Source organism: Equus caballus, chromosome 24 (assembly GCF_041296265.1).
Source record: "Equus caballus isolate H_3958 breed thoroughbred chromosome 24, TB-T2T, whole genome shotgun sequence".
NCBI lineage: Eukaryota > Metazoa > Chordata > Mammalia > Perissodactyla > Equidae > Equus > Equus caballus.
Genome location: NC_091707.1, coordinates 16,644,064 through 16,669,513, shown reverse-complemented (window position 1 = coordinate 16,669,513; position 25,450 = coordinate 16,644,064). Strand labels below are relative to the sequence as shown.

General features: G+C 35.8%; 1 protein-coding gene across 23 annotated transcripts in view; it reads right to left on the bottom strand.

Annotated features, from left to right (window-relative positions):
• Positions 1 to 25,450, bottom strand: part of KTN1 (kinectin 1) — a 101,423-nt gene that overhangs the window by 16,673 nt on the left and 59,300 nt on the right. For 8 of the 23 annotated variants that reach the window (XM_023627778.2, XM_070249438.1, XM_023627779.2 and 5 more), the window contains 18 exons: positions 25,025 to 25,106; positions 24,146 to 24,214; positions 18,352 to 18,386; positions 17,841 to 17,931; positions 17,109 to 17,177; positions 16,457 to 16,494; positions 15,666 to 15,756; positions 15,449 to 15,517; positions 14,295 to 14,332; positions 13,599 to 13,689; positions 13,450 to 13,518; positions 12,930 to 12,967; positions 10,219 to 10,309; positions 9,462 to 9,530; positions 8,375 to 8,412; positions 6,535 to 6,625; positions 4,417 to 4,503; positions 856 to 945 (listed from right to left, as the gene is read on the bottom strand). In XM_023627778.2, the coding sequence (XP_023483546.1) occupies positions 856 to 945; positions 4,417 to 4,503; positions 6,535 to 6,625; positions 8,375 to 8,412; positions 9,462 to 9,530; positions 10,219 to 10,309; positions 12,930 to 12,967; positions 13,450 to 13,518; positions 13,599 to 13,689; positions 14,295 to 14,332; positions 15,449 to 15,517; positions 15,666 to 15,756; positions 16,457 to 16,494; positions 17,109 to 17,177; positions 17,841 to 17,931; positions 18,352 to 18,386; positions 24,146 to 24,214; positions 25,025 to 25,106 (1,246 nt within the window). The remainder of the gene's footprint in view (positions 1 to 855; positions 946 to 4,416; positions 4,504 to 6,534; positions 6,626 to 8,374; positions 8,413 to 9,461; positions 9,531 to 10,218; positions 10,310 to 12,929; positions 12,968 to 13,449; positions 13,519 to 13,598; positions 13,690 to 14,294; positions 14,333 to 15,448; positions 15,518 to 15,665; positions 15,757 to 16,456; positions 16,495 to 17,108; positions 17,178 to 17,840; positions 17,932 to 18,351; positions 18,387 to 24,145; positions 24,215 to 25,024; positions 25,107 to 25,450) is intronic. The other 15 variants (XM_023627782.2, XM_023627784.2, XM_070249446.1 and 12 more) reach the window with 3 other exon arrangements.

Sequence of the window (25,450 nt, the reverse complement as noted above, 5' to 3'; positions counted from 1 at the left end):
TTAAAGGAATCCTTATCTTTTAGAAATAGTTACTGAAATATTTACAGATGAAATATTCTGATGTCTGACTTCCTTCAAAATAATCTAGGAAATGCAGGACAGGAGGCAGAAGAAGACTGTGTATCAAGGCACGCCATATACTGCTAACTGCTGAAGAGGGATACTGGATACCCTGGGCTCAATACGCTGTTCTATTTTTGAGTATGTATATAATTTTCCATTAAAATAAAAAAAGGCGGACTCCCCCATTTTAGGAAACTACATGAACACTCAATGGCTTTCTCTGCCCTCAAATATTCACTGTATTTCTTCTCTGAATCAAATCAACTTTTCTCTCCCACTTAAAACACACACAAGCCAAGTAAAGCAAGTTGTTCTATTTTATCTTCAAGACCTTTGCTTGAAGAAGTTAACAGATGACCAAAATCTTGAGTTTTGAAATGAAAAAAGCCTGGTTCATATTATTAAATATATTTAATTAAAAAATAAAGTGTCCTAAAACTAAGAAGCCATCGCTTTAAGTTCTACTTTGAATAAAGCCATTAAGAACATTATCAGTTTATTAACCATTAAGAGACATTTCTTTCCCAAATATGACGTTTATAATCCTCTGAATAAAATGTCTACCATGTAAATTTTGTAGAATATAACAAAAGTAACAGCTGAATAAAGAGAAATGAGTTTTGCACCAAGTTACTGATTTTCACCACTCACAAGCACCCTAGGTTAAAACGGGATGAGTAAGCAAGTGGTACACTGCTGGAACCAGGTGCAGAGTGCCCAGGCTGCTGACTCACAATGTCCTTGAATAATGACAAAGATGTCACGGTCTAAAAAATAATAAATCGATCTTACCAGATTAGAAGGGACAGACACCTTTGGAAACAATTTTTTGAGAACTTCTTTAGCTTCCAACTCAACTGCTTCCACATGTTGTTGTCTTTCCTAAAGCAGAAGATGAACCAAATCAAACTTACAAGATTACAGATTTAAAAAAAAAAAACCTACGGTCTTTTAAGTTCTAAAGGAGGAAAAAGTCATAGGATTTTAAAAATTCATCTTAATACTGATGAATGTTAAAATTTACCATTTTAAAATATCAAAATGCATCCATAAGAAAAAATCTGCAAAATCTCTAAAGCATCCTAAATAACAAATAATATCTTATGTCAATCAAGCCAAGGCAATATCTCACAATATGGACATTTTCCTTACCATTAGAAATCAAGTGATTTGCCTCTCCAGAAACAATTTAAAAAACAACAAAATCAAAGACAAAAAAAATCCGAAAACACTTCCTACAGCTAAAACAAACTACATGCAAAAAATATGTACGTGGGCAACATAACTGAGGCTCACTGGCTGGCAAATCTCTCTACAAAAAAAATGCATCACTGATGGACCATTAATGCCAAGGGATTAAAATGGCCAGTTTCATATTTCTAGCTTCAAGGTCAGGTGAAGCTACTTATGCTAAACAAAGCAAAAAAAAAAAAAAAACAGACCATCAAAATTTGATGAGTGGTATACATGGGAAAAAGAGGAAAGTGAAAGGACAGCCTGATGGCATGTTACTTCCCCAATGCCAAGCAGCAACAAGACTAATTCTGACACTTGTGTGTGGACTCTGTTAGCTGTAAATTTAAAGGTAAGTATTATAAATGCGTGTCTAAATTTGGTGATTTTAAATCCAACTCTAATGTATGTCAATTATTAACTCAAAACCATGGTTTGTCAAAATTAGGGTAAGGATTACAGGCAAAATAAAAATATAATATTCAAACTATCTCTACAAGATAAAAAACAAAATGACGCCTATAAAAATGCACATCTAAACCAAGCCAAGAAAATCACCTCAAAACAACACTTATGAAGTTCAACAGGTGACAAGAAGGCAAGCAAGCTAGCAAGGTGTCCACCCTGTTTCCCCCACCATTTAAATGTGATCTTTGAAATCTATTACAGATTTAAGATGCACACACTTCAATTTAAGAAAACCTAATAACATGAAAATCTAAAGTTACACAAATCATTCTGTTCACACAAAAAGGTGTTACTTTATTCAGGATTTTAAAAATAGACTTTTGCCGGGGGGGGGGGGGGGGGTTGCTAAGGAAGACTCCCACCCTGAGCTAAATTCCGCTGCCAAAATTCCCTTTTCTGTGTGTAGGCCGTCACTACAGCGTGGCCACTGACAGGCGCATGGTGGAGGTCCACGCCCAGAAAACCAAACCTGGGCTGCCAAAGTAGAGTGCGCCAAACTTTACCACTAGGCCACCAGGGTGCACCCCCAAAATAGATGTTTTAATGCAGTATTTTCAGTAATTCAATATTTTCAGTAATTCAATAAAGTCCACTGCTTTTCAGGAATATACCCATATAACTGCATAAAATAAGGAATACTCATTCAGGGAAGGTGGTTAAGTGCTAATTCAGAGATAATTACGAGGTTAACTTTATCATCTGACCACAGAAGTGGAAAAGCAATCTTTACATAAAATCAGGTAGGAAAAGAGACACTGGAACAGAAGCTTCTTTGAAAATTGCTCAAGTGGAAAAGAAACCCACTAAAGGAAACGTGTCTAACTTGTAACCAAGAGGCACAAAGATGAGAAGTTACTTTTATTCTATACTAAGAATTTTAGCTAAAAGTTTTTCACTTGACATAGTAGTTTGGTGGTGGATAGCAATTTCCATTCCAATTCAACACCTGGAAAAGATCTAATATTGAAAATTATTATAATTTCCTTACTATCTTTATCTAAGTGTAGTATACATGAAGTATATTTTGTGTGAACCTGTCATTTATAGTAGCTCCTGAGGAATATTTACTCCTTACAACACAACTTGTGGTCCTAGGTCAATCAACATCACTTTACACTTAGGCTGAAGACCATCTAAATTCCACTAAAACAGAGAGAGACTAAATTCTATTCTCTGTAGATTATTAGCTACGCAAGAAGCCATCATTGGTGATGAGTTTTTAAATACGGATAAATTCTTAAACTCATCACCAAGCACATGACACAACATGGACAAATTCTAGCTTTCTTTTGGAATCATAATATGCAAGAATGCCTATGACAGGTGGCATATAACTTCTTGCATGAATGGCACAATATTAAGAGATTAGCACTTCCTAGATACCCAGTCTCATTAACAAAATAAAAGTTAAAACGTAGCTCTTAACAGTGAAAAATGAAGTTACAGAAACACCCAAAAACTATACCAGAACCCTCACTGCTGACAGAACTGACTGCAACCACTTACAATGAAACAATAATATCCAATCCGGCCTAGTATCTGCCAGCTGTCTCAAATTTAGATTTTAGTGAAAATTAGAGCCAGGCGAATAGGTATTTAAGTAAATACAAATCCATTACACTAAAGAAAATATAACTACAAACATATACTTCATTAAAAAAATTTGTAAAAACTGTTTTGCTAAAAAAAAAAAAAGTCCTTCAAATGTTACTACTTTGGCATGCAAAATGCTTACAGAATGCTGATTGAGGCACATAATTAATGAACTTTATTAACCCATCTGCAAAATTCAGCACTCCTGTTCCACACTAATTCTTGGTAGGAATTTTCAAAATGTTTGACTGAACTGGCACTGTCACTTCTCTTAATCATTAAAAACAACTTCTCAATTTACAATTCATTAGAAACCTTTAAACCCACGGAACAACCTGAACACAGGAAGCTTATCTTTTATCATTTGAAAGTAGAGGGGTATATATGTTTCAGGAGTACTTTACATACTCTGGTCAAGAGAATTATCCCTTCTACTGATATTCCATACTAAACATAACACATGCATCATTACTCTCCAGCCGATTCAAAACCTAAAGTTTAATTTTAATTCCACCTCTTTTAAGGAACCATCTCCAAGAACATAACTAGAATTGATCCTTTTCCTGTACATTTTAAGACATATTTCCTGTACATTTCATACATATTTTAAGACATATGTCTGAGTTATCCTGGTGTGCCCCCAAAGAACCTAGGCAAGTTCACTGTGCATCCTAAGTACATCCTAGGTATTCGAATGTGTTTGTTAATTCAGCTAGAGGTTTTTGGCTCAGAGTTTTCATCGAAGCTCTCTTAACCACCCCAAGAGGCACCCTGGCTCTAAGAAGAGCTTCCATGGACAGCATAGTTCTCCTAAGACTCTGCAGCTTAAAGCAGTAATCACCGAAGCTCAAACAATCAGGTAGTCACAACAAACCAGCATGCCCAAAATTAAAGTTCAGAGAGTAGAGGAAAAAGCAGAGATGATGGAGATGATAAATGTGGATGGTAAGGAGATTTTATATTTAAATTGCAGTAAAATTAAACGCTTTAGTCTGATTCTAAGACAAGCTGCAGATTTTCTCTGTTCAGTGCATTGTTTCCAGGAGTTAGCATTACAACCTTGGAAGTCTTGTTCACTTTGTCCTGCAGCATTTTTTCAGTTGATGCCAATGCTTCCATTGCTTCCCAGTTTTTCTCCCGAAGGTCCTAATCATTTTTAGAAAAAATGATTTCAGTTTATCCATATTGAAAGATTTTTGCTTTTTACTTCATCAGTATTTTGCACTGCATTTAAATGCTGGTTACTGCAAAATTATTTCAATGGGAAAATATGTATATTAGCAAAAAAATAAAAAGCAATGTTTAGAAGTTTGAATGAGAAAATAAAGATGCCCACTTCCCATGTTTTAGTATACACACCAAAAAGTCAGCTTTAAAGTAATTACTGTGCACATGTAACAAAGAAGAAAGCATTCAAAAGTAAATACACAAACTAAGATTACAAATATGATTGAGTACACAGATCATTAGAGGCCTGAGGACAGAGCAAATACACAAGCACTGCAAAAAGCTTCACAGGGGATTTTTAAACAAGGCCTAGGATCACTTGTGAACTTCCCAGTGCAGCACAACATGGTTTCTCTAAGTATGTTTTACTGAGTTAACACACTTCAAGTCTACCTGGGAGTGACACAGTTAACTCACAGTGCTTCTCGACCTTTCTTGGCACGGTCAAATGTATGTGCCATAAAGCAACCTGACAGGAGCTGTGTGAGCTACTTGACTGAGGCACCCAGGGAGGCTGGAAGGCTATAAAACACGTCCTCTTGGGAGAGAGACAGAGGTCACAAGAAACTGAGATCTGAAAAGATCTATTTTAACAGTATTTCATTAGCGAATACAAATAAGGACAATCTGCAATATTTCAATCTTTCTTCAGATTTCTTCGGATTAAAAACAAAAAATAAAAAGCCAATAATAACCACTTATTGAATGCTTACTTAAGTGCCTAACGCCGTACTTGGCGCCTCATATAAATTCTGATTAATCCTCCCAACAACCCTAAGAAGTATCTATTCCCATTTTATCAATGGGAAACCATAGCTCAAGCAGGTTAAGATATCTGGCCAAGTCCACACAGCAAATGAAGTGGCAGACCTAGAATGGATTGACGCCGCAGTCTGCGGGCCTCCAGCGTCCTGGCTCTCCTCACCACTTCACTGCCTCCTGCATTATACTGGCATTATTATGTCCACTTTATCTCAGAATCCCAATAATAAAACACCGTCAGGACGTTAGCAGTATATTGGCAAATTCACCTCAGGGTTTGTGGCCAACTGCGATGTTGTTAGTAGTGTTACACAAACACACAAAGGGCAATTCACATACCTAATTTTGACAAACTCAGGGGTGCAGGAACATGTCAACTTGTTAAATTAACAAATTAACGCAAACTTCGAAAGTTTAACTTTCATTAGAAAACATCTATCAATTTACTATGAATATCCCCTTAGATATCAATAACATTTTTAACTTTGCTCAAGTCTTAGCAAGTCACACTTTGGTGTCAAAAATTCATTCTCTAGCAAGAATGTTTGGATTCTATTTACAGGTGGCACCTTCTGGTCAGAGAGAATTTAAGAAATTCACCTAAATTCACTATTCGTCTATTCAGTAAAAGTACTAGAATATATTGCTTAGGGCACTATCCCTACCCATTCCAGCATAAATGTATTCAGGTTCTGAGGCCTCTACCATGCTTAATTATCAAAATCTGAACCACCTCTCAGTTTAAAGAGGGAGGCTCCAGAAGTCTTTGAAAGACACTTAACCGAGTTTGAATTCTGGCATACTTTTAGTTTACAAAATGGCTAACCCAATCAAAATAAGAGGAAACGCCTTCCATTTTAACATACTGACATGAAAGAATAATTTTTCCAAATAAAAGTTCAACAGAAAGTCAACTGTATTCTAGTAAAAAAACTGAAGCTGTAATAATTATAGCATTGACATTTAAAATGATATTCAGAAGTGTACAAATTGGTCTTTTCATTTATTCATTAAAAAAATCTGCTCTCCAATAAATGATTACCCCAAAAAGCTACACACAAAACAGTACTGTCTTACAAGATTAAGAAGAAATCTAAAGTAAAAGCAGGCTAAAAAAGAAATTCTGAACCATGCTACTTCAGTGAAGCGATAAAAAGAAAAGCTTCATTCTGATAAAGACTTGCTCACATTGTTTTTCTTCCTCTGGTGTTCAACAGCGTCTGTCAAAGAAGCCAATTCTTTCTGGAGACCAGTTATTTCTTTCTCTCTTTCTGAAATTCTAAACCAAAACATGGATACATACAGCAGTATTTTAGGTAAACAGTGAATACAATATTTTTTACCACAAAATAAAAACAGCAAGTAGATGATGCTTTGAAAAACGCATTAACTTGACAAGCAAACTCTTTAAGCTTAGCTACTGTTATCACGAAAGCCCATCTATGAATTTTTATTTTCAGAAATGATTTTTTAAATAAATTTTTACAATATGACATGCTGACAATCGTGCTAAAGAGAAATCTTCCCCTAAGAAACAGTTCATGAATACATGAACTGCTGTAAGTAGGTATTCCTATTTTTATCTGAGGCAATCAAGCAGCTATTTTTGGAAGAGTGGAAACTGATGTAGAAGCTCTCCCGGAAGTACATTCTTCTTTTTCCAGAAGGTAATGAAACCAGTTATGACTTTCTTCAAGCGGCTAACCCCCAACAACAGTAAGATATTAAGGTGAGGTAGGTATTCTCGTCATTTTCATAACAGTCTCAGGATTCATGTTTTTCTGGTTCCATCTCATGAGCTAGTTATTTCCCAGAAATGCAGAAAGTAATGGCAAAAATTCACAATTCAGTTCCGTTACACTTGAGAGCAGCCTGGGTAGACAGTTAAATTACAAACAGCTCTTCCCTAACAATCAGGTCCTATATAAGGAGTTGGCAAACTAGGGCTCTGGGCCCAACCCACAGTCAGTTTTTGTACGGCCCTCTAGCCAAGAGCTAATCTTACACTATTAAAGGACTGTTTAAGAAAACAGTATGAAACAGAGACCTATGTGGCTCACAAAGCCTAAAATATTCACTATCAGCCCATTCATAGAAAAAGTTTCTTGAGCCTTGTTCTACATAGTCAAACTCAAGACTCAATTGAACAGTAAATAATTCTAAATTAGTAAATCACTAACTCTAGAAACAAGTCAAGATGGAAGGACATTTAGCTTACTTGTATCACCTAATATACTTACTGTAGCTGACATTTAACAGGTCAAAACATACCTACTTATCTGAAATGACCTTAAAGGTAGCCTCTTAGAGAAAAATACAGGCCAACAATATAAGAAAAATGTTTCAGTAAAAACAAGTCTCCTTAAAAGGCAGCAACCAGGGGCTGGCCCAGTGGCGTAGTAGTTAAGTTCACATGCTCTGCTTCAGCAGCCTGGGGTTCACGGGTTCAGATCCCATGTGCAGACCCTACACGTCATTCATCAAGCCATGCTGTGGTGGCATCCCACATACAAAACAGAGGAAGACTGTCTTGGATGTTAGTTCAGGGATAATCTTCCTCAAGCGAAAAAGAGGAGGACTGGCAATGGATGTTAGCTTAGGGCCAATCTTCCTCATCAAAAGAAAAAAAAGAACCATCACCATAAAGATTATGAGATTTTTTAAAAATGCAGACACTAAACCAAAATTTGCATAATTCAATTCCATAATACCAGGAGGAGAACTGAAATAATTTAAGATAAATTAGTAAAGCCTTCAAAGTACAGTTTAATTTGATTAGATGTTTTCTGAATGCCTGAAAAATCAAAATCTCCCTCAACAAAATATTCAAAGAAATCCAAATACCATAAAAAAGTACATTAGCTCAAAGGCACAGCTAAGCTCTATGGAGGGGCAGTTCAAGAAATCTAAATAGAACTGTAAAAATTAGGTGACCATTTGCAGTTACATTAAATTGCTTTTCTGAGCACCATTTAGCACATAAAAACAGTTATCACTTCCCAAACTGTGAATCAAAATTATTACTTACACTTTTAATAGTTCTTCATGAGGGGGAAAAGAAGATGCCTATTAAAAGAGTTAAATGTTATTTCAAAATAAAGTTCTCCAAAGGACTTCAAAAGATTAAAACTCTTCTCAGATATAAATTAAGACAACACCAAAGGTAAAAATACCATATATTCTATATTCCCATCACCAAGGAATTCTAATAAAAACACTGACAAATTTATAAACTGTACTGAGTGCTAATCAACCCTTCACTATCACTACATACTTCAAATCTTCATCTAACAAGGATTTACTAATTTCCTACGTGTGCAAAGCACTGAATTAATATCTTAAATTTTCATACTGTATAATTCATATCTGACTACATTAAGCTTTCAAAAGTCAAAAAACTATCATAAATTAAGTCAAAAGAAAAACTACGAAAAGTTAGTTAACGTGCATGTAACAAAAAGTTAATTTTCCATAATATGTAACAGCACATAGCCTTTCACATATGGTCTTTACTCCTTGACTACAACCTCCCAAACTCAACTACCGAGAGCTTCTTGTTGACAAGGACTCACATTCTTTTGCCCCTCAAAACACTTTCTAATTTACCCATATACATTCATAAAATAAAGAATATTTTGGTAACATCTTTTAAAAGCACATTATTTTTTTATATTTAGCAAGCAGAGTTTTCCCTTAAAAATTGTTTTCAATAGTGGTAAACTACTACTTCTAACATTACACATCCCTCAGCTTCCCTTCGATGCCGGATGTTCTGTTTGGGAAGGGAGGGAGGACACACACGTGTTTACACTGACCTCCACAGGATTCTGACTTGCTAAGAAAAGCATTTTAGAGGATCTGAAAACATACACACAAATACGTAACAGACCTGGAATATAGACACTGATATTATTTGTGGGTACTTTATAGATTGTATATTATTTTATCTTGGATATGGCATAGCAAATTACTTTGTTTTTTGGAAATTTGATAAACATTTATAAATAAAACAACATATACCTTATTCTCAATGAAAAGGCAAATGGTAAAGAACACTTAGGCAGTCACAGATTTTTTACCACATAATAAAAGGCAAGCCAGCTACTAGTGCCTACCTGTTGGTAGTTCTGTTGCTTAAGTTGCTCAATTTGGGATTTAAACAATTTGTTTTCATCTTGTATCTCCTATTTAAAAAACAAATTAAACATGAATACCCGAACAGAGATTTTTATTTTCTACAAAACTTCTGAAACATATCACACAAGCCAGGAGAATTCTAAAATAGTGATAATTTTATAAGGGTATAGGGGCCGGCCCTGTGGCATAGCAGTTAAATTTGGCGTGCTCCACTTCAGCGGCCCAGAGTTCACGGGTTCAGATCCTGGGCACGGATCTACACACTGTTCATCAAGCCATGCTGTGGCAGCGACCCACATAGAAAGTAGAGGAAGACTGGCACAGACATTAGCTCAGAGAGAATCTTCCTCAAGCAAAAAGAAGACTGGGAACAGATGTTAGGTTAGGGCCAATCTTCTGCACCAAGGGAAAAAGAAAAGTTAAAGATAGAAATGTGCTTATGTGGAAAGATCTCAAAAACGTTATCAATAGAGGGGAGCAAACTACAAAAGTGTGTATGGTTAAACACAGTATGTTTAAAAAAATAAGTATACACACACACATCTTATGCATGGACACTTCTCAAAAAGATATATAAACACTTGATAGTACTTATCTCTGCGGAATGAGATCCAGTATGTGGGTAGGAGGGAAAGTCAATCTGGATTCTATTTTCTTTCATACTAGTTAAAATTGTTTTAAAACATGCAAAAACAATAATTCACACAATAATTAATTTTAAGTAAACATATTCACCTGTAACAACTTTGTTTTGCTAGAAAGATCACTCTCCCTCTCTTTTAGCATAGTTTCTACTCTCTTCATTTCATTTTCCTTTTCTTTCAACCTAGAATTTTTACAAAGACTTTATATTTAGTTATATACATAAAAAAGGACAACCAGACTGCAATATCTCTAAGGAAAAAAGACAGCAGAACCAACGCCTATCAGCTCTTTCTCCTCACATCACATCAACTTATAAATTTGTCTTAGGGGCTGGCCCTGTGGCCGAGCGGTTAAGTTTGCACACTCCATTTGGGCGGCCCAGGGTTTTGCTGGTTCGAATCCTGGGCACAGACATGGCACAGCATGTCAGGCCATGCCGAGATGGCATCCCACATGCCACAACTAGAACGACCCACAACTAAAAATACACAACTACGTGCCGGGGGGCTTTGGGGAGAAAAAGGAAAAATAAAATCTTTAAAAAGAAAATTAAAAAAAAAAAATTTGTCTTAAAAGACAGTATTTCCAGAATCATTCAACTCAAAGTCCAGTACATCCTAAAACTGTTCTAGTTTATTTCCTACTTAACATTTCTTAAGGAAGTATGGTTTTATCTAAGAGAAAAATCTAAAATAAAAGCCATCTTGATTGACCCTGGAGCCTACAATATGCCCAATCCTTTCTGCTGAATAGATGCTATACATTATTTAACCTGGTTCACCCTTATCTAACACAAGTCTTACTATATCTAGTCCAAGTGAATCCCAATTGCCCTTGTCATCCCAAGCAACAGACCTCTAGCATTAACACTTAACACTATTAAAAGGATCAGTTTAACTGTCTATTTCCTCAGGGCAGGAAACCATGAGCCATTTCAGTATTCCCAGTGCCAGAGGGCAGATAACAGGCTCTCAAGTATTTGCTGATTTTCACCCTACCTTAATCTAGAAAGAATTTCAAGATGTTTACAGGTCTGCATTAAACAGCATACATGAAGAATGGGATTAAAAAATGAAAAAACCCAGGGGCCGGCCCAGTGGTGCAGCCATTAAGTTTTGCACATTCTGATGTGACGGCCCAGGGTTCACCAGTTCAGATCCTGAGAGCAGACGTGGCACCGCTTATCAAGCCATGCTGTGGCAGGCGTCCCACATATAAAGTGGAGGAAGACGGGCACGGATGTTAGCTCAGGGCCAGACTTCCTCAGCAAAAAGAGGAGGATTGGCAGCAGATGTTAGAACAGGGCTAATCTTCCTCAAAAAGAAAAGAAAAAACCCAGCAAACCTTAAATATATTTTGCTAAGTGAAAGAAGCCAATCTGAAAAGGCCACATACTATATAATTCCAACTATATGACATTCCGGAAAAGGCGAAATTATGGACACAGTAAAAAGATGAGTGGTTGCCAGGAATTTGGGAGAGGGGGTGGTTGGAGGCAGGGAGGCATGAATAGGTGGAGCACAGGAGATTTTTAGGACAGTGCAACTAATTTTTATGATACTGTAATGAGGGATACATGTCATTATACATTCATCAAAACCCATAAAATGCACAACACAAAGAGTGAGCTCTAATGGAAACTGGACTTTAGGTAATAACAGTATATCGATATTGGCTGATGAGTTAGTAACAAATTTACCACACTAATGCAAGATGTAACTAAGGGAAATGCAAGAAGGGGGTATAGAGGAACTCTGTACTTTTCTCTCAATTTGTTCTGTGAACCTAAAACTGATCCCCCCACCAAAAAAATTCTATTAATTAAAAAAAGAAAAGAATATGAGGTAAAATAAATGTCAAATCACATACTTTAATGATCTATATAATTACTACAGATAGGCCACAAATGTGTCTTTAAGCTTTCTATTAACAAATGAGACAAAAGCACCTCAACAGTTAAACAACGTCCACTAGATAAACAATTAGTCGTACAAATGAGCAATCTTACTGCCAAAAACAGACATCCCTTTTGTCTTCATAAAGACAATCACCTAATAAATATCCTCAATATCTTAATTTTAAAAACACAGCTTCAAAAGGCCACTTCTTAAACATCAATAAAGACTGATGGCATCACATCAAAGCAAAATCTCTCAAAGGCAATTGTATAGGGACCAAAAAGAGGAAGTCCAGACACTGTTCTCACCACTGCAGACTGATATAGCTTAAGAAAACAGACTTTATAGGATAAAAAATGTTTTAGGAGAAACATCTACAAAGACTGTTAACTCCTATGCTGATCAGATTCAATATTTTTACTATTCAGCACAGCATAACTGAGATGATAACAGACACTATTTTCCCCAAAAAGCAAGTTACTTTTATAGAAAGATTCAATATTCATCATCGAGATTATGGCTAAGATTATCTTCTGGTTAATTCAGAGATGTTATTCTTTCAAATACTAAAAGGATTTTAATTTGAAACAAATTTAATCTCTCTTTACAATAATTGCATAATTTGTTTAAAAAGCAAACAAATAAAACCAGTTTCAGCAGAAAGACTATTTCAGACAATGGGCTGGAGAGGTTTAGAAAGGGCCGAGCCTCCAGGCCACTGAAAGCACTCCAATGGCCTCCGTTTATTCCAGCAAACAGAGACGGAGCGCGTCTGCCTCTGGACCACAACTCCTCCTTAACAAGAAAGCTAACTAACGATGCAGAAGAAACTCATCGTAATGTTCAAGCTCACTCTGGAAAACAATGACAAGTTTCTCTTTAAAATGCTGGCTAGAAACTTACACAGTCTCAAGTTCTTCAAATCGTGATGCAGAACATGCCTAAAAAACAGATGCACAGTTTTAATTTTAACATCAAAAAATAGCAGGAACTACAACATATATACATATACATAGAATCACTCACCAATACAATAAAAACATAATTATATGTGGCAAATTTAAGATTGGGCCATTTATAAAAGAAAGACAATGAATTTTCTTTATTTAACTTAATTTTTAATATCCATTTCTTAAAGGATTACAGATTAATATACCAATTAAACACAGACACAAGGATGAGCTTAAGAGTCCACCTGAAAAAGTAAAGATAGGAAATGCTTTTAGGCTTAGGTTGACAAATCAGGCAGTAATAGACCTGACAGGGAAAAAAGTTAACTTATTCTATCAAAAACAACAAAACTATGGTACAATAATAATTTTTATAGAAAAGAAACTGAAAGAACATATTAATTCTTTACTTTCTAGTAAAATAAAGATTTCCCTTTTTTTTATGTAATATGCTGATAACATTTATACGATACCTCTTTCAAGTTATGTTGCGCTACCTCCTGAACATGAGCTTTTAAAGATTCATTTTCTTCTTGAAGATCCTGGGGAAAAAAAAAAAGGTATGAATTAAATTGACATTCAAGTATAAACAAGGTGTTTCCTTTTGTTTTTAACTTCTCACCTGTAACCATTTTCCCTTCTTGGCTAGGTCCTTCTCCTTCTCTTCTAAAAGAGTCTTCATGGCATGCATCTGTTCCTCCTTTCCTTTTAACCTAACAGTAAGTTAACAAGAACTATCAATGAAAATGTTACATGACTATTCAAAGCAAACTGAAAGCTGGACAAGTATTTTTAGGTGCTACTCACAGCCCAAACTGATTAAAACAAACTAAAATATAAATATGTCAAGTATAAAGGCACACAAGATTTCGGAAATATCAAATTGAGCAGTGTAGGGTGAGCAGAGAAAACAGTCCCCTCTGTCACTGAAGAACCAGGGGCCTCTCCCTCACCCCACGCCACCCTGTTTACGTCAACCAGCAAATTCAGACAGCTTCGCACAACTGGTTTGGGTATGAAATACAGAGCCGGTTTCACAGTGGCTATCAAAATGGGCACAGAGCAACATCTCAGTTTAAGGTCATATCCAGATTACAAATCATGAAAAATAAAACTTCCACTCTATCCCCTTCCCATCAAAAACCTATAGGTTAAATCCTAATGAAAAACTTAAAACCTTAAGGCCTTTTGGTGACAGAATTTGATATTCTCTAAAATATTACTTGAAATCACATAAAAAGCAGCTATGATTTTCATTATATTGTATTTAACTTGTGGAAAAGAGACATTAACAGTAAACGAGAGAAATGGTACTTACAAGTTCTGAAGCTCTTGAACTTGAGAAGTGATGGATAACTGAAATACAAAGAAAAAAGCAGGAAAAAAAGCAATTCATAATCCTTTCAATTTACCTTATTAAGCTTTATGATAAACTTTCAAATGAGTACACTTCAAATTACGAAGATCCTAGCTGAATTATTCATGCCAAAATGAGATGTGTTTCGATTTAACCTTCACTCGACTCTAACGACAGTAACAAATTAAAAAGATAAGGGGAGGGGAGTGGCAAGGAATGTAGTTATGAATAATAAGTCTAAGTAATGTGATCCTTCTAAAACTGTGACAATTCAAATATGAACTGTCCGCATGCCTCCTACCATGTCAGAGCTCTTCTCCTTTCCAGTCTTCAAGGCCAGCTAGTCTACACCGTCTGCCTTTAATCTCCTTTCCTCATCACATGCAGTCCAATAGTACCTTCTAGCCCCTCCTGTCTTCTCACAGTCCCTCTTCAGATCGTGGCTCAGATGTTAGTGCCTCGCGAGAAGACTTCCCTGAACTCTTAGTCTATATTAGAAGAGTCTGATCTTTTCATCATACCCTGTTTCACTCAACACATTATGTCCAATCACTAATATAGCATTCCGACAAGTAGGAGGAACTCAATATGTATTGTCGAATGAATCTGTTGGATGAATGAGTCATCTCCTCCACACAATCTCACCATTTTTTCAATGAAGCCTTGTCAGATTAAATTCCCCAAAACCCATCTATTTCCAGTAACCACATCTACCTCAGAAATCCCCCAATGAAATTTGTACTTTGTTCCACAGGCAAAGGCTCAGCAATACATATTCTATAACAAAACATTCTGATCCATGCAGTGTTAAAAAAAGAATAGAAAAGGTTAAAAAAAGATCTACCAAAGTGTTTTGTGTTTTAAGTCAGCAAACTAAAATAAAACATTAATACACTTTCTAGAAAAGAATTTTTAACAGTTAAAAGATATATTGATCAAAATATCAAGAACACTTTCTCAAATCAGGCAAAAAAATAAAAAGCACATAACCCAATATACTTACAGAACACTATTTAAAAGTTTTTTTCTGAGTAACAAGAAAAAAACCCAAACAGCTCATAAATACACATACATACACTAACAAATCTGTCATGCTATGGCTCTGGGATTTTTACCTGTTGAGCCTTTTCAAGCTGGATATTTCCTATTTCTTCTTTTAGAGCCTCTATTTCCTGTTTCAAATCCTTGACAATGACAAAACAGACAAGATTGGACAATGGAAACACAGAAATTGACATAAAATGCAATGTACAGACAAACACACAAAATTAAATGATATTCACTAAAGTCGGTAAACAAAAAAACAAAACACAGTTTTCTCTCTCCCAATACCTGAATAGTTTTCTCCTTATTAGCAACTTTGAGAAGTTCAGCTTCCAGAAGCTCTTCCACAGACTTGATCTTTCCATCTTTTTCATGGATCCTTAGACAAAGAAATACAGTATTAAACTTGAATAGAAATCATCAAGATCCACCAACTAAGGTATAAAGCACTGATCTATGAATAGGCTCACCAAATCAACTCTTCTCATTTTAGTAAAACAGCAACATTATCTTGCAGACACAATGGGGAAAAAAATACTTAAAGCTCTTCCTAAATGAGAATCAATCAGTAACTAGCAGATGGCTGAAGCCCATGCACACGAGAAGCAGCTAGTTAGTGCACAGGGAATCTAAGATGAGTAACCCTGAAGAACACTGGGGGGAATCGAACTCCTCTCAACAACACTGGCTTCTAGGGCTCTGAGGGCTCTGGCAGAACTTACACACGACTATGGCATTAAACTGTGAGACACCTCGAGAAGAGGATGCAGGCAAGGAACTGCTCTCTCTAGCCAACATGACCTGTTCTTCAACAGTTCCTATGCAGAAGCGGAAAATTAACTATTTGATGCCGTAAGTTAAGAAAAATAAATGGAATCAATTAGAAAAATAGATTTTTTAACAATCACATTGCACTGGGAAAGCACAGCTAAGTTTCCTTATTCCATCAATGAAAAATTCTAGAGTGAAGGTTAAACTAAGATACATCAGCTATCTCGATTGCACAATAAAACAAGATTCATGAGCACTAAGAAAATGGACCAAGAGAGAAAGACTAGTTTAATAATGTCATCACTTACACTTTCTTAAGTTCTTCAACTAGAGATGCAAAAGAAACCTAGAAATAGAAAGGTATCCCACTTAGCAATGGGCTGAAAATATAAATGGGTCAGAAATAGAAACGTATGCTATCCTTAAATTTTCCACTACACCAAAATCCAAATGGAAAAAGCAAACGCAGGAATTAATTCTTCCTAGATTTTTTTAATGCCATAATTATGAAAATAAAAAGCTCTTTGAAAACAAGCAGCTTTAAAGCTACTTACGATAAATGTAGGCCAAAACCAAAAAAAACAGATAAGTGTTAAAATTACTGAATTAATAAGTCTAACCAGATAAAGAGAAAATACAACTAGGAAATTGCCTAATTTCAGGTAGCCTTTTACTTTTCAGTCTTACTTTATATTTTCACTTAAACCTGTTATCGCTGTAGTTAAGCAACGACATCCTATCTAGAGTACTCTACCCAGTGCCTGGCATACAGCCAGCATCCAGTAAATTGCAGCCTCCGTTACTGATAATCAAGTCACTAATAATTCACAGATTAAAACCATAATTGACAAATTCCACGTTGGAGAAGGGAGAGAGAGACAAACAACAGACTTGCTATGTTTGAATGTAACAGGTTTGTCCATCATTTAGAAGAGTTGCAAGATCTACTAAATACATTACCTGATCATTCTGCTTAGCCTTTAATTCTTGAACTTCTTTCGTCAGAGATGAATTTTCTGTTCTTATTGCCTTTTTCAAAGACACATAAGCACAACATACTTTCATATTCTGAAAAAATAACTAGCTTCAAAATATACTAGCTTCTCATTTTTCTTTAGCTGCTTCCTTTCCTCTCTGGAATATCCAGAAATCTCACTTGTTCCACATGTCCACAATTTTCTAACTTCTAGAGCTAGCCAAACGGATTTTTAATTCAATTATTCCCACAAGTATCTCTACGTATGTTTCCACAACATCAAAACCACATAGTACACCACTTCTCTCCCTAAGCTCATATACAGCTTCTAGCTTATTTCTTCCAGCAACCCTCTCCTAATCGAGCCGGTTAAGGCTAAGGATAACCCTAAGAGAGAAGTGCAGTCTCCCCTTTCCCTGGCTTCCAATACGATTCCATGTCTGCTAGTCATCGTTTGGGCATGGGTGGAGGTGAGGAAGCAGACAATACAAACCATAACAAGAGAATCTACTATATTAAGGCAGTGAATGCTACAATCAACTATGCATTTTTGTATTTCTAATCTTAAATATAATGAAAAACGTTATATAAATTTAAAAAATGTAGGTAACTAATATTAAGTCTAAAAGCTATGGGGAAAATTACACAAACTACAGTGAAATCCCTTCTTGTTCACTGAATAATCACAAGGAAAATAAATTTACAAAATGCTTTACATTCAGTTCCTCCTCCTTGGTGGCCACCTGAATGAGTCCAGTTTCAAGTAATTCTTCCACAGTCTTCAACTTCTCATCTTTTTCCTGAATGCTGAAATTGTAAACGTAAAACATACGTATGAAGTAGTTTTCAAGGTAAATGATATCATTCCTAAATATTTTACATGGACCAACTCCTGTGTCCATTGTTCCTTATAAACTTTTCATCCTAGAAAGGTTTCTGAGGATCTCTGATCATGGTCTAAGGGGTACTTCCTTTTTACTAATAAGTAAAATGTGCTCAACTAATTCATGCTTACATGCTAGCCTAAACAAATAAATCACTGCCACACAACACCCACAAACCTACTGTAACCCCAAATCAAATCAATCAATAGCACAACACTTCTCTTCCATCATGAAGTACAAAGAGAATTTTAAGAATCTAGATTAACGTAGTTAATAACTCTGTTATCTCAGATTTGGTAGAAATGAGTCACTAAAATATAAAAAGAAAATTTTAAACTCTTACCATTTTTCCATTTGTTCCACAACATCTTTATTAGGCTAAAATAAAAATCACCAAAAAATAAAGTTTAATTTTACCAAGTGTGCGTGAGGTAAAACTAGTTTAGAAATAGAATTCTAAAAATTGTTTAGCTCTAATTAGATCTGAAATTTAGGAAGATGATCCATGTTTGAAGACTGCTAATAATTACAGAATTACTTAATTCATAAAACATAAGATAGAAAAGAAGCAGCTACACAAAAGACACAGAAAAAGATGAAGTATAAAATGGGCTGGCAAAATGAATTAGAACCTTATGAATAATTTTTTAATTACCATAAAACACAATTTTAAGGATAAAAGAAGAATCTGCCTTACTTCCTTTACATTAATTCAATTCTTCAAATATAAAAAATCCAAGGCTCTGAGGCCTCACAGGCCAGGAAAAAGGCTTTGTTCTTTCTTTTTATAAATTCTTTTTTTTTTTCACTTTTAAAACTAAGGTATAACATTTATATAGGCAAGTTCACAAATCTTGTGTACAAATCAACGGATTCTTAACATGTATATATTATGAAACCACCACCCAGATCAAAATATATGGAATGCTTTAACACTGACTGTAAATTGCAACACATGAACACATTCCCCTTGCAAAACATTAAAACATCACATGTAAGCTGAGCCCTGCCTTTGATCGCTCCCTCCAACACCCCTCCGTATACACAAAAGACCCCAATGTCATTATTTATTGCATTCAAAAGTGGGGCCTCCTCCTCAGCATTCCCAGGCCTTCAGGCAGCTAAGCAGCCTGATAAAACGGGTGTGGGGTTTTTTTCCTTTGAACATTCTCTTCCAACCGTCTTATACTCTACCTGCTCTTTCCTAATTTTCCTGGTTTCTCAGTTGTTTCCAATTTTACCACAACTATTTTTCACAAATACTATTAATTTTTCCATTTCCAAATCCAAGTCCTAAAATTCCACTTCTTACATATTTCTAAAGTTAATCCCCTTTTCTTCAATGCCTTAAGTTAGGTCCTCAACTCTACTCATCTCAAATACCACAATATCCTAATTATTCTCCCTGCGCCTCTAGGCCGTAAGAATTATTTTGTGAGGGGTAGAGGAAAACCTTTCCAATGGGAAAAAATTTTCCTACCATCAGAAAGCAGATAAGAGCTGTCAAAAGTATACTAAATCAGGTTTATAAACTGTGAAAAATAAATCACGCAATAATTTATAAAGCTTTCATCAAGATGGTTTTTGTCCATCTCTATTTTTGCTGAATGCCATCTCACACAAAAACTTAATACAAAATTTATAACTATGTATGGTGATGGACTTATTGTGGTGTTCATTTCACAATATATACAAATGTCAAATCATTATGCTGTACATCTGAAACTAACATGTTATATGTCAACTGTATCTCAATAAAAAAAGACTACACTATTAAGTCCAAGTTAGCTGCATTTTAATCATTTAGTTGTATTCTATCTTTAGACCTACATACACCCCCCAACATAAGTTCAGACACCTCATTGGACACCAGAGTGATCTAAAATTCTAGACAAAATGCTTATTCATTCTTACAATACCCTGAGTGGATTACCCACATGCTAGATCAAGTTCATGGTCCTTAATACAGCATAGAAAGTCCTTCACGATTAGGCTCTGGTAAATCTTTCCCTACTCCTTATGCGTCATAATTTGCACTTCTGCAATATATCAAAATGCTCCAAATATGCCAATTTTGCCACACATTGCCATGACTTTTTTTTTTTAAAGATTGGCACCTGAGCTAACATCTGAGGCCAATCTTGATTTTTCTTCTTCTTCTCGCCAAAGCCCCCGAGTTCTTAGTTGTATATTCTAGCTGCAGGTCCTTCTGGCTCTGCTATGTGGGATGCTGCCTCAGCATGGCCTGGTCCACGCTCAGGATGCGAACCGGCAAAACCCCAGGCCGCCAAAGCAGAGCCCACGAACTCAACCACTTGGCCATAGGGCCGGCCCCTGCCATGACTTTCAGCACTGTATCCCCTCAACCTGGATTGCCCCTTAGCTGTTTGGCAAATTTACGGCCATGTTTCAAAATCAGGTTTAGCTGAACCCCTCTTTCTGCGGCACCTCTTGACCTTCGCTCTCCTGATAGAATTCATTATCTCTTCCTCTAAACCTGTACACGCAGTTCAAGAATTTTATTCATCACCCTGCTCTGTTATGCATCCCTCTCCACACTGAGCCATATTCTTGAGGGCAGGAACCAAGTCTTTTTCATCTCTGTAGCCTCAGCATGTAGCACAGTATCTAGCATATACTCAATTAGTAAATATTTAATGAACTCAGTTTCCTTTAACAAGGTCACAGTTTACAAATACTCTTGGTCAACTGCTCATCAAATATGAAATTGCACAAAACTGACCCAGCTTAGTATCTATCCAACATTTTTACTTTATATATTATTGGTCTAATCCAATCCAATTTTTTTCTCCCTAGATGATTTTCAAAACCACATATTATACAATAATGAATGCTTCTGCAATAAAATGCAACCAGGCAACAGGGCAAATAGAAAAAACTTCCTACTCCTATAGTTTTTACTTAATAATCTTGATCATTGAATTTTAAAAATCTATTAGAATAAGAAGTCATGCTGCTCCTTTGCTAAAAAAGTCAAGAAGTTCAAACAAACAAGATATCTCAGAACTCTTCCCCCAAGGAAATTTTATTTTATTCTGAATAAATGAGATCTTAGTATCTGACTTATTTACATCATCTATCCCCAGGCCTATCTCCAAATGGAGGCTGCCCTCCTTTAATTTATAAAAAGGTTATCCTTACCTGGTATCTGTTGCCTTTCTGCTTTCTACACCTGAAGAAACAACAGCTTGGCACCATTACTGGTTTCTGCTTCAATAAGCTCAATCTTTTCCTCCAGGATAAAAATCCATGGGGCAAAAGGACTGAATTTTTTTTACATAACTAAACTGTTTCTCTCTCAACTGTCATTTGGAATTCTGACTGCTGGGTAGGAAGAGGTTAAAAAAAGGTGGAAATGAAAGAAGTTAAAATTATACTAATCTTTATGTCTTCTTTCACTAGCAATAAAAATGACCAGAGAAAAAGCAAAGGAGATGGTTCTTTGGTCTGTCAAGATGAGAAAGGTAAGTCACAACTACAATCAAAAACATAACATCACAGGGGCTGGCCCCGTGGCCGAGTGGTTAAGTTCGTGCGCTCCGCAGCAGGCGGCCCCGTGTTTCGTTGGTTCGAATCCTGGGCGCGGACATGGCACTGCTCATCGAACCACACTGGGGCAGCGTCCCACATGCCACAACTAGAGGGACCCACAACAAAGAACACACAACTATGTACTGGGGGCTTTGGGGAGAAAAAGGAAAAAAATAAAATCTTTAAAAAAAAAAAAAAACATAACATCACAGTCATGTTTTCTACTACCAGAAAAAAAAAGAGCTTTTAGAACAACAAGAAAAATTCTAAGAATTACCAAAGAGCAAATCTTAAATTAGCACCAAATGAATTTCTCCTCTTATCAAATAATTCTTTTAAATAAATCAAAAAAATCTGGCTATGAAATTTTGTTCTGTGGACAGTTCTTCATTAAACTAGTCTTCATAAGAAAAACCCATCTCATGCTAAAAATTATCTTAACAGAATACCTAAAAGTACACAGAAACCTTATAGTAGTTAGAAGGCTGACTCAAAAGGCAAGAATTACAGGATTTTTTTTAGTATGATCTCCCATGCCAATGATAGGGAATTTTATATGAGATATTAGAACGGCAATTCTTAGGGCATCATGTTATCTTTAAGGAAAATAAAAATTTAAGGTTAGTGATTTTACTTTTGTGTAATGATGGAGAATACCATTTTTAGTACAGAACAAAAGTTACAAGATTTTTAAAGACTCAGGTTTTCTGTTTAAACCTAGGTAAGAGTTACCAGCACCTTTAATACTGGAATTCTAGAACAGTTTCTGGTCATTTGTTTTACCTCCCATGAAGTTAATTTTAGAAAGTTTAGAACTTTATATATTGAAATAGGTATTCCAGAATCTCTGATAACCAACTCACAAAAACTACATTCTGCTTTTCTGGGTAAGAATTAATACAACCAAAAAACATTGATCATATTTTATCTAATTCAAGTCATCAATGTTGCATCTCACAATTGGTATTTTATGTAACATTAAAAATTAAAAATGCTGCCAACTAAACTGTAACCAGAGACTCTAAGATACATCCAGACTTTAGAGATGATAAATTGAGGGGGAGAAAAAAAATCTTACAATTGATAAACTGTCATATCTCTTATAAGCTATACCACAACAAAGAGAAATAAGAATGAGATTTAAGAACAAGACTTAAATAACCATTTTAGGATTACAGTGGCATAAAGTCACATCTCTGTACTAAATATCACCTGTTCAGCATTTTCTCCTCTATTACCTTTAGTTAGCTAGGGTAAGGCATATAAAAAGTAATAAAGAGGGGCCAGCCCAGCAGCGTGGTGGTGAAGTTTGTACGCTCAACTTCAGCAGCCCAGGGTTTGTGGGTTTGGGTCCCAGGCACAGACCTACACACTATTCATCAAGCCATGCTGTGGCAGCATCCTACATACAAACACTGGAGGAAGACTAGCACAGATATTAGCTCAAGGACAATCTTCCTCAAGCAAAAAGAGGAAGACTGGCAATAGACATTAGCTCAGGACCAATCTTCCTCACCAAAAAAAGTAATAAAGATTACGCAAAGCACTTAATATCGTAAGTGGATTATTTCTCAACAAGTGAACATATGTTAACAAAATACTTCCAAGGTATTTGGCACATCTACTTACACCAATTCAGTACCTGCATAAATGTTAATTTTAAAATAAAAAAGAAAGCATGCATCTGCTAAAGGAAGTGGTATCATTTGCAGTAACTTACATTTCAGCTTCTAATAAAAACTACATTCCAAAAATTTAAGTTTTAGAGAAACATGCAAAGCTTCTAATATGTCATCTAATATCAAGAGTTCTAGAATATTTTTAAAAACTGGAATTTGAAGAGTTGTGCAGGAGAGGAGTATGAAAGCAACTCTTAGGATTAGCCATGGAATGGACATCACCTGGGGCTCTCATCTATGGAGCCATGCTTATTCAGGCTGCTATAGTTTTGACGGCTTGCTATAAATATAGAAAAAAGACTGATGGCAGCAGCGGGTGGAGATGAAATGGAAAAAGTACAAATTCTAAGGGAAAAGAATTAAGGTTTAAGATGCTATATGCAAAGCACAAGGCTAAGCATTATACATAAACTTCCCCATGTAAGCCTGACAAACTGATGATGTAAATAAAATCTCAGTGTGAAAGCTTGGAATGAGAGATCTCAGAAAGGGTAAGTAATGTGATCAACATCACTCTGCTTTTAAGTGCTGGCAGTAGGTTTCAAACCCATATTCTTTTTAAGAAACCACGCTGCCTACAGAAAAAAAGTCAGGCTCCAAAAGTCTAACAAATTTTATCCTGAGGGCCAAATATATCAAAAAGACCTAAATCTTTTTATATATCCTATTACACTTTTTTTTGGAACGTACTTAATAAACAAGTTAACATTAGATTCCTCTCAGGGAAGAAAAATTCTGTTTTCCTTAATTTAGATACTTGATAAGCACAAGAGGAATAGAAAGGCAATTAAAAGACATATCTACACTTAAGCAAAACTTCTCAAAATGAGTTCATTACTATCTAAGAAGAACCAGATCTTGTTATATATTGGATATTTCTACCTTGTAATTCATAGAAAGCCTTACCTGTTCAGAAACAAGAGTCTGCAGCTTCTGAACTTCTAATTGTAATGCTTTGTTTTGGTCATTTAGAATCTGGAAGAAAGAATCTCAATTTACTGTTTTATTAAGAAAAGGCAACAAGCAATCATTTGAATGGTTTTTGAAAAAAGCAAACCCATATCATTGCTTTAAGTACTCATAAAGTGACAGCTGGATTATATATTGACATAAGAAGACAAATCTCACGTGGCTCCATTTTTCACAGTTTCAATGAACAGATTTCCGGAGTAGAGGAATACAGTAGTAGTATAAAGTATGTGTACAATGATCTTAAAACCAGTTTCTACTCAGCCCCCTAATTCAGTCATGGGGTTTATCCCAAAACAGTGTTAACACTGTGTTTAGAACTGCTTCAGGTGTATTTCAAAGAGTTGAGCAGTTTGTGCCAACGGATTCTGGGAAATCCTGCTTTCCTAAGTGAGTACTTACAGGCTTCCTACTAAATAAAAGCAAAAAAGAAAAACAAATGCAAATCTTACTGCACACAGAGGTGCACAGTGGCCATCAGAATGCTTTACAATACTCAAGCTGGTTGGCTATGACCAGAAACTAGCACTGCATTAACAATGGGGCAGAGAAAACCATCTCAAAGTACCAACTGAAAACTGTAGAGACAAGGTTGGGGCAAAGCAAATTTCAAAAGTCTACTAAAAGAACAGATATGTTAAGATAATCTAGGTAAAAAGTCTATGATAAAATTCATTGTTTGTATAAGCCCTCAAATAAACTATAAAAACGCTATTTCAGAGTGATTGCATAAAAAAGTAGTATTTCTAGATTCACTTCAACTAAAAACTACACAAGGCTGTTCAGACAGCTGAGTTGACAAACTTAATCACACACCTTAAATTCTTCCATTTTGTTTGAAATTTCACATTGCAGCTGCTCTTCAAGCAATCTTATTTTATCTTCCTTAATATGAACACTATGAAGAAAAAAACAATTAAAATACTTCATATATTCAGAAAGTTTACACTAATTATGTGCACAACCATCAGCTGTTTTTTTTTTTAGATTGGCACCTGAGCTAACAACTGTTGCCAATCTTTTTTTTCCTTTTTCTCTCCAAAGCCCCGCAGTGCGTAGTTGTATATTTTAGTTGTGGGTCCTTCTAGTTGTGGCATGTGGGACGTCGCCTCAGCATGGCCTGACGAGTGATGCCATGTCTGCGCCCAGGATCCGAACCAGCGAAACCCTGGGCTGCCAAAGCAGAGCGCGGGAAGTTAACCACTTGGCCACCGGGCCAGCCTCACAACTCTCAGTTTTAAG